General features: G+C 34.6%; 1 protein-coding gene across 2 annotated transcripts in view; it reads left to right on the top strand.

The window, feature by feature from the left end:
* The window catches only part of LOC126814503 (E3 ubiquitin-protein ligase RNF31), a 384,135-nt gene that overhangs the window by 183,887 nt on the left and 182,195 nt on the right, over window positions 1-18,053 (top strand). For both annotated transcript variants that reach the window (XM_050539678.2, XM_050539679.2), the window contains exon 10: window positions 15,975-16,298. In XM_050539678.2, the coding sequence (XP_050395635.1) occupies window positions 15,975-16,298 (324 nt within the window). The remainder of the gene's footprint in view (window positions 1-15,974; window positions 16,299-18,053) is intronic.

Genomic DNA, 18,053 nt, shown 5'->3' with positions numbered 1-18,053 from the left:
TGAAATCACAAGCCATTCGGGCCAGTAGATTACAATTTTTTTACAAGCTCAGACCCAATTTCACTGGCCCAAAAATTCAAAAGTAGTAATACAAATTTTGTTTTAAAGTTTTAAATTCTTTATTCTCTTGAATACAAATATAATGGATTTTCATGTTTATTTTTCGAATCTCCTTAATGAAGAACTGACTCGTATAAATTCAGGAAAATCCGTCCCTGATCAGGCCAGGAAAGCAAGATTCATGTTATTTCGGACTCAAAAAAATATGGCCTTGACGTTTTGGACTCGGGCTGGTGACATCTTGGATTTGGGTAGATGACGTTTCGGACTCGGGAATAAGTTGAAAGGAAAGGTTGAATACAACTGTCACATCAATTTATAATAAATCAAAAATGATTTTATAGAAATAACATGCGGGTAACATACATTATGCAAGTGCTAAATCTGCCTATTGCAGGTCTTTCTTTAGACCTGAATGAAATATTATCTAAATTATTAATTAGACATTAATTAACGTATCCACTATAATCAACTCTTGATCTTAACGCTAGCTCGCGATGTTTACTGGATTAGGATACCATTTGCTGCTCCACTTTCATTCTTTATTTAATCATGAAATAGGTTACAGAGACTATGTTTTTTATCGTACCGACTTTAGTAATGATGATCGAGTCTAGGCCCCAAATTCAGAATGGATCAATTTTGACAGAAATTTTCAGAAAATTTCCTTTACATTATCTAGTTTTTAACTATTATAGTGAGAACTGACAGCTCTTTATCTAATCTCCCATAATGTATCTTTAAGGAACGGCAAATTTAACAATGTTGAATCATTAAGAAAAAAATGTTTTAGTTCTTTATATGTGTAATATGTATATTAAAAAAGTAGCTGACGAATTTATTAGATATACGCCAATTCAAAATACAAAAGAAAATATTAACACGAAACACGTGGTTATTAAACGGCTCCACCAAACGATAAAACATTAGTTGCAGAGGTAGCGTTTCTTCTACAGGTCGCTTCAGTAACTAACCTGTCACTCTAAATTATGAAATACCAGTCACTGATTGGTCGACCTTGACCTTTGATCCAGCCCAAAAAATTTTCCCCAAGTGATCATGATGGGTCATTTTTTTCTGGAGTACCTACGGACCCCACCTTTTATTTGAGACCAAGTTTGCTGTGATGTGACTTTTTTCTAGGAATAATCTAAATCCGGTAAACTAATTGTTCCATATCAATATATATCGTAATATGAAACCTATGGTAGAGTGGTTCATACTCAATTTTTTTCACAACAAACAGACACTATTTCGGGATTATTTTAACATTATATGATAAGACTTACCATAAAAACTTCATTCATCAACAATGGAAGTCTGACCACATTTGATTTTTGAGGATATAACCATTTAGAAATAATGTTATAAATGCTTCAAAATCTACCCGGCTTCCATAATGAAGGCAGATAACTCTTGGTAGCCGTAAAACTGAAACGTACTCCCCTGAAACGAAATTCATTTATCGCAGTCGTACAACATCGTTTATTTCCTTGCTGTGAAGTAACGGAATACACTCGATGAGACGATTGAATTTGACACGTGTGTGCATGCACAAACGCTTAGTTGTTTTAACAATATACCCACACCTTCAAATGTCTTAATATTAACTGTTTATAATGTTAATAAATTAAAATACAAGTTTAGCTGGATATGAAAAGATCGAAGGTTGACATGAATTGCTTAAATATTAGCCTAATGCATGTATTAAAAAGAACAGTGATTTCATTTCTGTATACCCACAGACACCGGGTCTGTTTATAATGGCATGTTACACAGCGGGAGCGAAAGAGAGAGGGAGAGAGACGTCTATAAATCTAATAATGTAACAGTTTAATGCTAGCCCCAAAGATAAATAAATATTGTGCAGTATGGTGTTTGTTATGAAAAATAAATTGTCGGATAAAGTACGAGGAAAATATAATAGCATGTAATGCGGAGAGTGAGGGATAAAGACCTCTATAAATCTATTAATTTAACACTTTATTTTTTGTCCCACAGATAAATAACTATACATGTATAGTGCAGTATGATGTTTGTTATGAAAAAAGAATACATTGTAGGATAAAAAATGTGGACGATATTCTATAAGTATTACAAATAAAATAACGATCGAGATTCAGAGAGATTTGAATTCGCATTTGGTATAGTGGGGAGGGGTAAATACAACATTAAAGATAATTTATATTAACAAAAAATTCAAAATTAGGACCACGTTCTCTCGTGTGGTATACTAGCATTTACACACAAATATTTATGTTATCTGTTCTATGTCGCATTCATTTATACAGGCATTCAAAGCGCTCAATAACATTTACCAAAACACATTTCATCGCCACCGACGCCCTCTGAATGAATATGTCTGTGTGTTAGAGCTGCATTTGTTACCGAATGTTGTCTTTTGCAACATCATTAAATCATATACAGTGGACTCTGTCACATCCGATGTCTGATCACTCCGGATTGCTGTGACATCCGACCTGATTTTTATGTCCTGATTTATTTCCTTATTACTTCAGCCAAAAAATCCGGATTCTGTATGTTCCAGATTCCGACATCAATCAGCCGTCCCGTCAAATAATTTCCATTGAATCGACACCGTATAATCCGTAATTCAAACGGTGGGTGTGAAGCATCCAATTATCGGTTAGATTAAAACTCAATGGCTGTGAAGCCAGAAAAGATTAACAAGCAATCACCAATCAATTATCAGTGAGATTAAAACTCGCAAGCGCCGGTCTGTGTTGATTACTTTGATAATGTTATAAATTCTTTGTTGATTATTTTACAATTTATAATCTCTTGTAAGAGTGCGCTTGGTATTTGATTTTAGTTACTCATGTCAAATACCGCGACATTATATAAAAATTGCCGCGATTGAAGAATCATTATACATTATTGTATTCAAAATGTCTGAACGTCCTGCAAAGTGTGCCCGAACAGATTTGACATTAGATGTAAAGCGGCAACTTATAGCAGATTTTGAGAAAGTTCCACAACCTGTGCAGAAGGAATTAGCGTACGCATGCATTGTGATTGTTAATTATTTAATGTAATAAAATTTTGAAAGTACAGAAAGGTTTATCATTTTTAAAGGGAATAGCATTCTGGTGATTCGAAGCTACAATATAAAAATACTTCCGGTTTTCGAAGTTACAGTATTTCCAGTTTTGGAGAGCTGGGTATTCCGACATGCTGTGTGATCCAAAATATTGTAACGATCCCGTACGATGTCGGATGTGACAGGGAGTCCACTGTACATGTACTTATACAGTATAACTATATATCTGTCTGTTCAGATATTTTTATAACAATCAATGTTATCATGTCAGCTATTATACCACAGAAATACAAGTTCCCCAAAGATGATTTAAGTTGATATTAAATTAATCTATTAATTTAAATTTTGTAGTTTCGCCAGTATAAAGGGTGGTATTTTTCACTGACTTGAAGGTTTCCGAAACATGTTTTAAAGATACACCGACGCGCTCACATGATATTCTTTGAACTGTAGATTTTGAACCGCTGCTACGTTACCATTCGAAATGTTTAGATTTTTAAGTTCCATGACAAAATTATGACATTCTGCTGGGTATCTTTGATATTCGACATCATACAAAATTACTTCGTTCTTTCTAAAAGGTTTGGACTTGAAACCATTTTTTACCTGCCAATTGTTTTTTATTTTCATTATTAGCCTTCATGCGAATCAATTCTTTTTTAGTCTTCCGAAGTCGATTTTTTTACTGGGCGATTGTGCTTTTATGACACTTTGACAATCGCTGCAAATACCTATTTTTCCTATTTAAATCAGTCAAGGTCGCATCGGCAGATGTCTGAGTCTCTCTATTTATTAAATTAATTTCACTAGTATCTGCCGATGGAGTCTCGTCCACTATGACGGGAAAAAATGGGGTGTCAAGAAAATCGTCGTATGACTTCATACATTTATTGGACTTGGCCTTACTTTTACCCAACTTCCTAGTCTTTATCTTCAGTCTGACCAGTCTATTGTGAATGTAATTGTCACCAAACGTCACACAGTCGTCATGTAAAGCAGTTATGATAGACCGATGCTCCGTAGTTGTCGGAAATTTATTAACAATGCCTAGTATAAGCCTATTTGTGATTTTTGCCATGGGTAGTTTGGTTATAGTGCTCAAATCATAGGGGTACTTGTCCAATCCAATGCTGGATATCATATCATCGGTGGACTTTATCTTGCAGGGCTCAGTCTCAGATCAAGCCTTATGGCTACAGAATTATTGAATAAGATACTATGATTATGAAAATAATTTACACCCAAGTTACCGAAAAGTGTCTGGAAAATAAAGACTATCAATAAAAAATTTGTTTCGGTTATTTTCCGGTCTCAAATAGTTCTGCGCATTTAGAGCTAGCAAATATTTATTTCCTAAAGTAAATAGAGCGCCACGTAAACGAAGGTTGTAACCAATAAATAAAATTAAATCCTAAAATGTTGTAATGAGTTTATCTTGCCACGCTCATGGATTAAAAAGTTAGAAATGAAACGAAGCTATTACAGCTAGCTCTGTACCCAAATCGCCAAAATCAAAAACTAAATCAAAATTTAGTGCAATAAAAATTTTTGCTCACGTTCGCTATTAAATAAACACAAAAGTCGAAGCGCGTAATGAGTGTATTTTTACTTGGCTTTATATACCAATTCATGTTTGTATAATACCATGTGGAATGCTATTTATGACGTATATTTGCTGACGTGCGCGAGACTACATTCCGGTCACTTCAGAAAATCTCACGGACGGTGCAGTCAGGCAGATACCTGTGCATGTTTATATAAGGACAAATAATTGACCATTGAACCACTCTTGAAAGTCCAGGAATCTGCTTTGCCTCCGCAACCCTTATAAGATTCGTGCAATTCTATAATCCATATCCACGTAAATTTCTCCATGGTACCAAACTTCCATGCTAAATTGAATACTTCGCCGTTGAGGTGTAGAGTTCAGATTCTAAAATATCCGTAATAAATTTCATATCAAAACACGACTTGACACCTGTGGCTGTGCATGGCTGCATATTTACATGTACCGAGTCAGAATGTGATTTACACGTAACTTTGGAAGTCGTAACCAAGGGACATAACTCCTCTAATACACAAATCTAACCAAAACAACCATTATTTCAACTCATATCACAATAATTTATATTGATTTTTGATAATCTATCGTTCCTTTTGCCAAATTGTCATTTAAATTATTGCGTTTTTGTGTCAAAATGTGATTTCTAAGGAAATTTGGAAGTCGTCATAGCCTTTTTGTGTCAAAATCCGTACTTGTTTGGGCAGGGTACGGAAGGGAAATAACTCAGGGACCGCATAACTCTATCCATAATTCTGAATGATATATGCCTCAACAGGGTGCATTCCTCTTAAGCAAAAGTCATTTTACAATACATATATATGCATAGACCTAGTCATGCTTGCTTTGTAGGGCAAAAGTTGGCTCGTGGAAGGAGGGTAAAGTAATGGAGGAGGATGGGGGGCTAATCATTGCTTAATATTAGCAGCTTTATCGGAAGAATTAAGCACACCACTTCAAGGAAAATATAAAATTTTAATAGCATATTAGCTGTGATAGAACATTTATGTGAACAAAAATTATAATTCATATTAGCAAAAGATCAAACAACTATAAACAAATATATACATATCAAAATACACGATCAGTGCTGGATTTAGATGAAGTGAGGACCTAGGCTATTACAATTATTATGCCCCTCCCAATCTCCCACCGCTAGAGAAAAATGGAAGAGTGTAAAGCCGAGGATGGTAGCGGGTGTTTAAGACGAAAGAGCGTGAAAGCAAGGTCAGTGACAGTGTCAAAAATATTATACACCTTGACCTTGGCTCTAGACTTAAGTCTGCCAAGCCTATAGGTAAATCCGGCACTGTCATAAAATACACACAGAGAATATTGCTCCGACACAAGAAAGTGAATTATTTTTTAAAACTGCGCGTTCTGTCGGCTTGAATCGACTTCATCTTACCTGGCTTTTTACCGGATGAAGTCTTGGGACACATTACTTTAAACTTTTTGTTAGCGGAAAAAAATAATTTTTTGGATTATTGATACATGTAGTGTGTTGTTTCCAGACTGTAAACTGTTTTAGTCTGTGATTAATTGATTCTGAATTATTGATAGTCCACAGTTTACTTATTTTATTTTTGCGAAGTGGTAAATTTAAATGTTTTCTGATATTATTTTCTATATATATATTCCAATAGTTTTTATACGCCCACATGGAAATGTGGTCGTATATTGCTGTCGCCCCCGTCCTTCTGTCCGTCTCTCGGCCCGTCCGTCGTCCACAATTTCTTGTGAACACTCTACAGACTACATTTATCATCTGATTGTTTTGAAATTGATATATGTTTTTTGCATTAGTGAGATGAAGAATCCTATTTAATTTCAATAACTTCCGTTAATTTCGTCTGGAGTTATGGCCCTTGTTTCACTTTGTTGCACCTTGTGAACGCTCTAACGACAAAAGTTATCGACCGATCTGTATGAAATTTATATGCATCATTTAAATTAGTAAAACAAAGAAGCCTATTGAATTTCATCAATTTCCGTTAATTAAATCTAGAGTTATGGCCCTTGTTTCACTTTGTTGAATTATGTGAACGCTCTTATGACAACCGTTATCATCCGATCTGTTTGAAATTGATATGCATCATTTAAATTAGTAAAACGAAGAATCCTATTGAATTTGAGCAATTTCCGTTAATTACGTCGTGAGTTATGGCTCTTTTTTCACTTTGTTGTACCTTGTGAATGCTCTAACGACGAAAGTTATTATCCGATCTGTATGAAATTTATATGTATCATTTAGATTAGTAAAACAAAGAAGCTTATTGAATTTCAGCAATTTCCGTTAATTACATCTAGAGTTATGGCCCTTGTTTCACTTTGTTGCTTCTTGTGAACACTCTAACAACAAAAGTTATCAACCGATCTGTATGAAATTTACATGCATCATTTAAATTAGTAAAAAAAAGAAGCCTATTGAATTTCAGCAATTTCCGTTATGACATTTATAGGTATCGTTTAAATTAGTAAAACGAACAAGCCTATTGAGTTTCAGAAATTTCCGTTAATTACATCTAGAGTTATGGCCCTTGTTTCACATTGTTGAATCTTGTGAACGCTTGAACGACAAAAGTTATCACCCAATCTGTATGAAATTCATATGCATCATTTAAATTAGTGAAATGAAGAAGCCTATTAAATGTCAGCAATTTCTGTCAATTACATCTAGAGTTATAGCCCTTGTTTCACTTTGTTGAATCTTGTGAACGCTCTAATGACAACAGTTATCATCCGATCTGTTTGAAATTGACATGCATCATTTAAATTAGTGAAACGAAGAATCCTATTGAATTTCAGCAATTTCCTTTAATTACGCCGTGAGTTCTGGCCCTTGTTTCACTTTGTTGTACCTTGTTTATGCTCTAACGACAAAAGTTATTATCCGATCTGTATGAAATTTATATGCATCATTTAGATTAGTAAAACAAAGAAGCTTATTGAATTTCAGCAATATTTCCGTTAATTACATCTAGAGTTATGGCCCTTGTTTCACTTTGTTGAATCTTTTGAACGCTCTTATGACAACAGTTATCATCCGATCTGTTTGAAATTGATATGCATCATTTAAATTAGTGCAACGAAGATCCCTATTGAATTTCAACAATTTCCGTTAATTACATCGTGAGTAATGGCCCTTTTTTCACTATGTTGTACCTTGTGAATGCTTTATCAGATCTGTATGACATTTATAGGTATCGTTTAAATTAGTAAAACGAACAAGCCTATTGAGTTTCAGAAATTTCCGTTAATTACATCTAGAGTTATGGCCCTTGTTTCACATTGTTGAATCTTGTGAACGCTTGAACGACAAAAGTTATCACCCAATCTGTATGAAATTCATATGCATCATTTAAATTAGTGAAATGAAGAAGCCTATTAAATGTCAGCAATTTCTGTCAATTACTTCTAGAGTTATGGCCCTTGTTTTACTTTGTTGAACCTTGTGAACGTTCGAACGACAAAAGTCATCATCTGATCTGTATGAAATTGATATGTATTATTTGAATTAGTAAAACGAAAAAGTCTATCGAATTTCAACAATTTCTAGATTACTTCCAGAGTTACAGCCATTGTTTTAGTTTTTAGAACCTTGTGAACCCTCGAACGACGAAAATTATAATGTCATCTGTATGAAATTGTCTATTAAATGCCCCCTAATTACCTACAAAGAACAAATATACGACAACTCTTGTCGACCGCTCGGACGATTTAGCTGCTGTGGGCGTATGTTTAGTTGCCTGTTTAGTTGCCAATTTCCACCTGCCATAATGCTCTGACAATTAATATAAAGAAAATTAAAAAAAATATAAAACCACTAAAACATATTTACTGAGGCCTATTACCTTATTTATTCAAAGCATTTAGTTAGTTTAAAATACTATGGGATCACCATAAAGAAACGCTTTAGTATGTTTGCGGGTGAAATGAAATGAAATGAGGTTTAACATCCTACTGTTCTGCTCCGACTAGGCTAATGAAGAAGGGCATACACCCATACAGTGTGCTATGAGGGAAATTTTGCCCGGACAGCGGCTCAACGGCCTACTCTTATATCGAATTCCAACTGCCAAGTGATCTTTTACGTGCACGGCAATGTGTACACGGGACCTCTGTTTTTCGTCCTATCCGAACGACTTTACATTGCCCCTCGGTCCTGCACCACTGACAAGGAGGAACCATGCCGGAAAATCCTGATGAACTTCCTCGGCCATCATGAACAACACATACAATATTTTCATTAGTTGATTTGTCAGATCTGGTGTCTCCATATAGTAAGACACGAATATCTTGTTTATCACATAATATCAAGCAGTAATTATTATTATCTTTCCACTGATTATAAAACTGGTTAAGTTTAATAGATATAATGAGTTATATGCGTTTCATGTAACTATTCTGTAAATACTATGTAGAAATCATATGTAAATATAGGATAAAGTTAATATCCGATTGACTTTAAATTTATACACAGTGTTTGAGGTCATGAGACGAAGAATCTTATTGATTTTCAACGATTTCCAATAATCATTACATCAATATCTTGACTAAGTTCGATATTGAGCATGTTCTGCTCAGGGTAAGCAGAGCGGTAAGCAATTTGATTGGTTGAGACTTTGGAACACAATAACTCTCCTTCTAATTGAGCTAGAATGTTCAAACTTGGTGTAGGTGTTTATGAGGTCAATGCTTTGATAGAGTGCGAAGATGAGCATTTTCAGCTCAGGGTAAGCAGAGTGATAAGCAATTTGATTGGTTGAGACTTTGGAAAACAATAACTCTCATTCTAATTGAGGTAGAATGTCCAAACTTGGCGTAGGTGTCTATTAGGTGAATGTTTAAACTTGATGTAGATGTTCATTAGGTGAATGGGTGAATGTCTTGACTGAGTTCAATGATTAACATTACGAGCTAAAGCTAGGCAAATCGATTTCATTTGTTGATGGTTTGGGACAAGATAAACTTGATTCTATCTGATAGAGAGTGATGAAACTTAGTGAAAAAAATAAATGTGCGATTAAGTAACATGTGTCATCTATTTATTTTGCAATTTCGGCGGGGGACATCAGCCTCACTGTTGGCTTGTTAATACTTGTGTTGAGGTCAATCATTCCACTCTATGAAACATTACCCTGGCACCTGAAATGATAGAAAGCTGGGGATAAATATGTAATAAAAACAGTGAGAAAATAAGAAAGAAAAAAAAATGGTTTCAACTGGAAATAGAAATTAACCTCTTTATTTCTAGCGAACATCCCGGGATGTCAACTGGCCCTCCAAAAAGAAACCAGTTAACAATCAGTACAAAAGTAAACTTTGAGTGTCACATAAGTCTAACCCAATCTCAAAGGTAGACACCATGTTTTGAGGTTCGGTCTAAATATTAAGGCCTTAAATTCATCTCAACCCCTACAATAACATCCATAGACCCCATCACCCAGGCAACTGATCGCTTCCAAAGAACACTTACATTGACCTATTTTTTTAGGAACAAATCTGGCAGAGGTAAGAAATTATTCACAGAAAAATCCACATGGAAACCACCTAAAAAGTCATTATCCCCAGCGATCCAAAAACCAAATCTCAACCAAGCAACTAAAACAGCATTAACACCCTCAAAAAAGACAAAAACATAATAATTAAGAAAAGCGACAAAGGCTCGTGTTGTGTCATAATGAATCGCGCAGACTATATCTCAGAGGCAGAAAAACAATTAAAGGGGAAGAACAACGATTTTCAACAAGGTTTCAATAAATCTGAAATATATATTGATAAATTATCCCCTCTGTAATACAAACAAAAAAGTTTTTGTAAGCGAGAAATTAATTTATATTAAAACCGAAAGTGACATACTTGGTTCATCACGCTGACTGGGCTCTATAGTAAGCATACAGATTTGACACAAGTTTACTGCTGTATTGTGTTCACGCGTCGTTCTTTGGCCAAAAATCTGATCAAATCGGTTGTTTATTAGGATATCATAAACACGAATTTATGTATTTTTAACGTTTAGTACACAAAGCCGTCGCGTAAATTCACTCTTACTAAACTGTACGCTGTGCCCCAATTCACTCCACATGGCTATTTGTTTACATCACGTGGTTTGATTGACAGCTTGCAAGTGAGAGATATTTCGTCTGCTTGAATTTTTATGTGCGTGCTGAATCTGCTGACAGTGTTTTTCTTTATGTCAACGGACTTGTAGCACATATATTCAAATAAATATATAAAATTCCAAAGTATGTCAACGTCAGACACCATCGTATTGGAATATAAAATATATCTTCTATGGGTGGTCTACAGTAATGCCGTAAAAACATTCGAGCCCAGCCATTCTCAAGAAGATATGGAAGAAAAAAGGAAAAACTGTTCACGTCGACATTATATGCCAAAATGCACTATATATTATATGTCTCACATGCCCATAATTTTGATCTGTTTATGTTGCAAAACGCTGTCAGCAAGCACAAAAAACATCGAAGCAGACGAAACACATGTCACCTGCAAGCTGTCAATCAAACTAGTGATATAAACAATTAGCCATGTGGCGTGAATTGAGACACAGCGTACCGTTCAGTATGAGTGAATTTACACGACGGCTTTGTGTACTAAACGTTAAAAAAACCATAAATTCGTGTTTATGATATCCTAATAAACAACCCATTTGATCAGATTTTCGGCCAAAGGACGACGCGTGAACACAATACAGCAGTAAACTTATGCCAAATCTGTATGCTTACTATAGAGCCCAGTCAGCGTGTTGAACCAACTATGTCACTTCCTGTTTTAATAAAAATTAATTTCTCGCTTACAAAAACTTTTTTGCTTGTGCTACAGAGGGGATTATTTATCAATATATATTTAAGGTTTATGGAAACCTTGTTGAAAATCGTTGGTCTTCCCCTTTAAGTAATCCTATACATTACACTAAATTAGACCAATTTGAGTTGGCCTTAATATTTAGACCTAACCATGTTTTGACATCAATGTGAACGGAATGCTAACATTTACACCCCAAACTTCACACTCAGCCAACGGATACCCCCAATCATGGCTATTTTGATACCAAATAGTCAAAAAACATACTTCTGACACTTTCCATTCAAAACTTCAGGAAATAAGCCGCTGAGAAAATATCAACATCCCAAGCCTGTCATCATATGAGGAGCAATTATTTGCCCATTGACTTCAATGTTAAATGGCTGTAACATCACAGGCTGTAGCTTTTTGCTCAACATTCCGTTGGTTCCAATCTTTATAGGCACAATGGGGACCACATTTGGCAATATCCTCATCATAAATTTGTAGGGGGTTGACCGTTTAGATTATTTGCTACAGGGATTTGAAGTTGACTGGGGTGAAAATCTCACTTCCGACACAATGATTGCTCTGCAGAAAGACACTTTACACCCCCTATCCCTCCACTGTAATATCATCAGTATTACCCAAAACTGCTATGAAATTGCAAATTTGATCCCTTTTCTCCAAGTCTAGACCAAAAAGTCAACCCAAAAATGCAGGAAGAGGGGAGAAAAAAATTAAGGGAAAAATTGTCTATTTATAACTCGCACTACATTCGTCCATTATGAAATAAGGGGAAATAATTACAAGTCTTAGTCCAAATAGACTTCCTCATAGTTTTCTAATAAAAAAAAAATATATTGTAAATAAAATAGAGTGCTACGATAAAAGTTCTTGGAAGGAGATTGATATGAGAATAGAAAATGCTATATGAGAATACATAGATTTAAGAGATTGTTCACCATCTTAAATGAAACTAGAACTGCGATGCAGTAATGGCGGGTTTCACCGGTGCCCCGTTACCCTTGAACATATGTCACTTCCGGTACCAATGAAACCATTAAACAGGTTTCCATTTAAGCATTGCACACATCACATAAAATGTACGCAGAATCAACCAAATCCGGCAATATCAATTCATTGTATACATTCATTACATGTAAGTGATCCTGACAACATTACATTACTTCCGGTGACATTGAAAATGTTAAATTGGTTTGACCTTGTTAAAATTGACATTACGCATCAAATGGTGTCACTTTTATGAAAATATCGAATAATAATTGACTCTTATACAGGCAAACTAGCGTAAAAAGTGACTCATACAAAATTGAGCCATTAACGGTCCCTGCTGGTGTTCCACAGGGATCCGTTCTCGGTCCATTACTTTTCATTATATACATCAACGATATAGTAAACAGTATAAAATCAAATATTAGATTATTTGCTGATGACACTAGTTTATATATAAAAATAACTGACCCAACCGAATGTTCGGAAGTCTTAAATGGTGATCTAGAGAGAATAAACCTTTGGGCTAAGACGTGGCTTGTATCTTTTAACCCGCTGAAAACTGAAACCCTAGCACTAGCAAATAAAAAGAATTTAATTCTTCCGACACTTAATCTAGACAATGTTGCAATTAAAGAAGTTTCTGAGCACAATCACCTGGGGCTGACTTTCCAAACAAACTGTAAGTGGGATACTCATATAAATAAGATTTTGGCCAAAACAAGTAAACTTGTAAATTGTCTTCGCTCGTTAAAATATAGGTTAAGTCGTAGATCACTCCAAACCATGTATACATCATATATTCTTCCTCATTTCGATTACTGTGACGTTATTTGGGATGGGAGTACCGCCGAACTAACACATAAACTAGAACTTTTACAACTAGATGCACTCAGGACTATATGCGGTGCTGTGAAAGGTACAAGTCACCAAGTGTTATATAAGGAAACTGGATTTATTACACTGCAGGAGAGAAGTAGGCGACATAAATTAATTTTATTCTACAAAATCATAAACCATATTACTCCCGAATACTTATTTCAACTGATACCACCTAATATAAATTCGTATCGCCTACGAAACCAAAGTAACATTCCAACATACTTCTGCAGAACTTCTTTATTTTTGTTCTTCTTTTGTACCATCTACAATTCGAGAATGGAATCCACTCGATCTTTCTACTAGAAACTTACCAACTTTATCTTCTTTTAATTCTAAACTCGGCTACCTTGATCAAATTATACCTGCATCATACTACTCTGGTAGCAGGAAAAATCAAATTCACCATTCTCGCCTTCGACTCGCTTGCAGTGATTTAAACGGACATCGTTTTCTCAGGCATATTTCTGACAGCCCAACATGCGATTGTGGTCACGCCTTTGAAGACTCTGAACATTTTCTTTTAATTTGTCCCTTACGTTCAGATGCACGATCTGCAACAATATCAAAACTTCCAAAACTTTATCAAAGTTCTCAAAATTTATTATTCGGAACTGAAGACAGAAACAATTCTGAAGAAATTTTTTCGGCAGTACATAACTTCCTCGACATCTCCCAAAGATTTTGAAAATTCGGTATGTAAATTTATGAAATATAAACATTCTGATTGTGGTTTGTACATATCGTGTATATAGTGTATATAGCCATCTTATATTTTAACCCTTTACTTTACTTTACCTTACTTTTCATTATATATTTATGTTTGTACTTTTATGGAGAGGGGGTATATAGGCTTTTGCCTGTTCTCCAATCCAGTTTCTGTGAATAAATATTGTTTAGAAAAAAAAAAGAATACAAAATTGCCCATTTCTCGGCAACTGTTCATATTACAAATTAATTTTCACATACATTCTCTTCGTATGGATTATTGCTACTAGTTTATGAAAGTTGCGAAGAAATATTTTAAAATATGAAAAGCCTGAATGAGTTGTGAATAGCTCATTTTTTCACCTTTTTTCACCTTTAAATCGAAATGATCCGAAAACGAAATAAAAATTAAAAAAAGTGAGCGCGATGATTTGTGCGCATTAACAGGGCAAACCCTTTCAGTCATACCAGATTTGAAAAAAGTGGTACCGAACTCTCAAAATTGCAGTTTTTGCTAAATTTATGTTTCTTCTGTTGACGAAAGGAAAATGTACCGGTAACAAAAAAAATGACATTTTGGACCGTGGAACATATGAACTTTGTTTTATACAAATCGAACAATAAATAATTAATCCAGGACTGAAAAACTGAATTAGCCAATGGGGGCCAATGAAAAATACGGTGACCCCTTTAACCCTTGGTAAAATACCACATAAAAATATTCATTAATAAAAAAGTTTTTCGTAAAAAATTAAATTTTCAAAATTTGGCGCCTAATATCTCCGAAGATTCGTCGAAAATAAAAAAATCCAAAGAACCTTAGCTATGTGCCTTGTCTCTGGCTATGTCAAAATGTATCAAATATTACAATCCGACAATTATTGATAACATTACGGCAAAATATCGAAAAACGACAACTTCGGTGATTTCGGACATTTCGCATTGTCACAGAACGTTGGAAATAGCTTTAAAATTTAAGTCAAACCCACTTTTCCAGTAAAACCGAAGACATCGAATCAATCCGACAAGTAGTTTCTGAGATATGCTCAAATGGAAAAATAATAATAATAATAAGAAGAAAAATAATAATCTGAACAAAAACAATAGTGGCTACGCAGTGTGAAACCCTAATAATTAATCAACTGTGTATTAATTGAGAACTTGTATATGTTTATATGTATTTATTTTTCATATTTTATTGTACTTAGTGTACGAATAAAATTTCTTTAAAAAATTTAGGAAGTAAGGGAGTTACCTCCTTTGTGAAAGTAAAAATAGCATTGGCATATGACCATTTCCTCTGAGAAATTTCCTCCCGAGCGGGAGATCGGGAGAAAGGTCGTGAAACCGTGAGTCTCACGGAAAAACCAGGCTAGTTGACATCTAGTATTATATCGTTGTCTCTGTTTGTGGACACACAACAGGTCACAATTTTTATGCATGTTCACAACCGATAGATCTTGGTTCCTTTTGATATATTTGTGCATATTGGATCGTAACTTCCTGAATTATGGCATCTGATTGTACGAAAAATCGCGTTTTTAGCTTGTGGTTCCTCTAGAGGTCACAATTATTATCCTATTTAAAAAAAAATGTTCGAAAATATCACCGTTACACTGTAATGATGATTGAGTTTGAATTTCGTGAGTGTATGTTACATTGTTTGGCAATGTAAAAGGCTATCTGCAAATAATGATTTGATCTTTTATAAGCTGAAGATCACTGCTTTACCAATCATTGGCTCAGTGCATTTTGAACTACTAAATTACAATGTTTACCGGTAAGCTGTATAAATATCTTACCAAAGCTTGGTTGTAGAAGCACTCTTATTCTGAACTGATGACCTTAATTTTAATGCCTTTAAATTCATTATTTTAATTCTAGGTATACATAGAAAAATTGGAAGCTCGCCGTAGATTTCATGAAAATGATGTACCGTCAACAACTGTCTTTACTAACAGATTAAAACCAGTTATCAAGGAAATGCATACAGATGATTCCTCATCTTCTGCCTTAAAGGGTTCTAGTTCATCACAAATGTCTTCAACTACTTCTAAAAGTGATAATTATAGTGTTTTGTCTAATGAAGAGACAGTTGACAAGCAGGACAAGCAGGCAACCTTTCAAAAAATTATGAAAAAGAATAATGAAACAAGGCAACAGAATCAGATGAAATATGATGGTGCTGAATTATTTAATCTAGTTAAAGTAAGTATGTGTTTATTCAGTCACATACGGTGGATTTTGTTTCTTATGAAAATATCAAATAAAAGTACAAAGTATAGACCTGAGTATCATCAGTCTGAAGAATTCAGATATTAGTCCAGTCAATTTATGATTTTACCCCCCCCCCCCCCCTCCAAAAAAAAAAAATTGCAAGAAAACATTTTTTTTGCATTTACACGGCAGGATGCATAGTGTGTAGAACCGGCATCAGAGCTGTTAATAAAGGGCTTCTGCGTTAGAATATCCACCAAGCAAGTAGAAAAGCTTAATTGTGGTTACTATTCCATGGAAACTCGTGAGAAATATACTTTGTTGTCAGTAGTCGCTTAAACCCATCAGTACTTGCACCGTACGTCAGTATTCCTATAAATGGTCAGTAATAGTCATAAGGTGAGTATTTAAGTTAATTGGTTAGTATTCCTTACTTGTGTCAGTAAACAAAAATAACGTGACTAATTAAACAAACGTGAGTTTATCCGAACATATCACTAGCCAGACGCGTGCGGAAGAAATTGGAAAAAACGTGACTAATTAAGAAAATGTTAGTTTTTGGGCTACCGCTCACTATCTGAGTGAAACCGCCAGTTGTCTTTGATGTGCGACAGTAAGTGGATCCATCGCCAGTAGAGCGTGAAATTGTTAACTATATAAATTTCTGGTGAGTATTGTTACTATACGTGATTATATATATATATATTTATATTAAGTATCCTGAATAAATGAATTATTATTTATTAATATTCTCGAATCAGAGGAAATTTTTAAAACAATTATGGATGGAAGTGAATAAAGGGACTATTTGTCAGCGATTTCGATTACCGCCGTAGTTTGCAAAAGACACCGAAAATGGTTCGATAGATCGATCTATAAATACCATCATATTTAAATATGAATTTAAATGCTCAGTGTTAAGGTTTGATTCGTCACACTATTTGTACCCGTTCCTGTTCTTACAACGGGTTTCCCATGCAGAATACGGCGCAATGTGCATTGTTATTTAATTTACAATTTATATTTATTCTCGTTACATGCGGAATGGCACATATTTTGGGACAGGCGGCACTTTGATATCTCTATTTGTTGAAAATGTTTAACAAAAGTTTCGCTATAGTGTTTGTAATTTCTTGTGTTTTGAATTTTCTCAGTTTTGAATATGTAATATAGTGTAGTTATAAATGTTTGTTTTTTGATAATTTTCAATGTGCTTTTATATGTATTTCTCTCAGCCTTAGTTTTAATAAAAAAAATAGTCGTACAGGATATCCACATGACTTTCGAATTTCGCACATGAGAGATATCCCAAGATCAAACATCGTACATGGTTTTACTATTTCACCGTTGCATGCAATGTATCAGTTATATTTATAGTGTGCTAAATAAAACAATTTCTAACATATTAGAGACTTTTGGCAAGCCAGATTTTTCCCATCTGTACCCCGTATCTGTATCGTATAAGTGATATGTTGTGTCAACGTAGTTTTAGAGTTTTGGCAGATTTTCGCGTTGCGTACGTATGCATCGCTGAGCTGAGGTTAGTTCTATTACAGCATGATGGTAGATATCTACCGAGATCATCATCAGTACTAGTCAAGTGCCTAGCCAACAATTTCCCAGAGTCGCTGAGCATGTGCAATAAATATTATTGGAATATACTGGAATAACCATACGCTAAAGATTGCCATTTGATTGAGACTTATGGCGTATTTCGCCGAACATAACTGATTAGAAATTACAGTA

Source organism: Patella vulgata, chromosome 3, assembly GCF_932274485.2.
Source record: "Patella vulgata chromosome 3, xgPatVulg1.2, whole genome shotgun sequence".
Taxonomy (NCBI): domain Eukaryota; kingdom Metazoa; phylum Mollusca; class Gastropoda; family Patellidae; genus Patella; species Patella vulgata.
The sequence above is the reverse complement of the archived record's forward strand: the minus strand, read 5'-3'. Positions and strand labels throughout refer to the sequence as shown.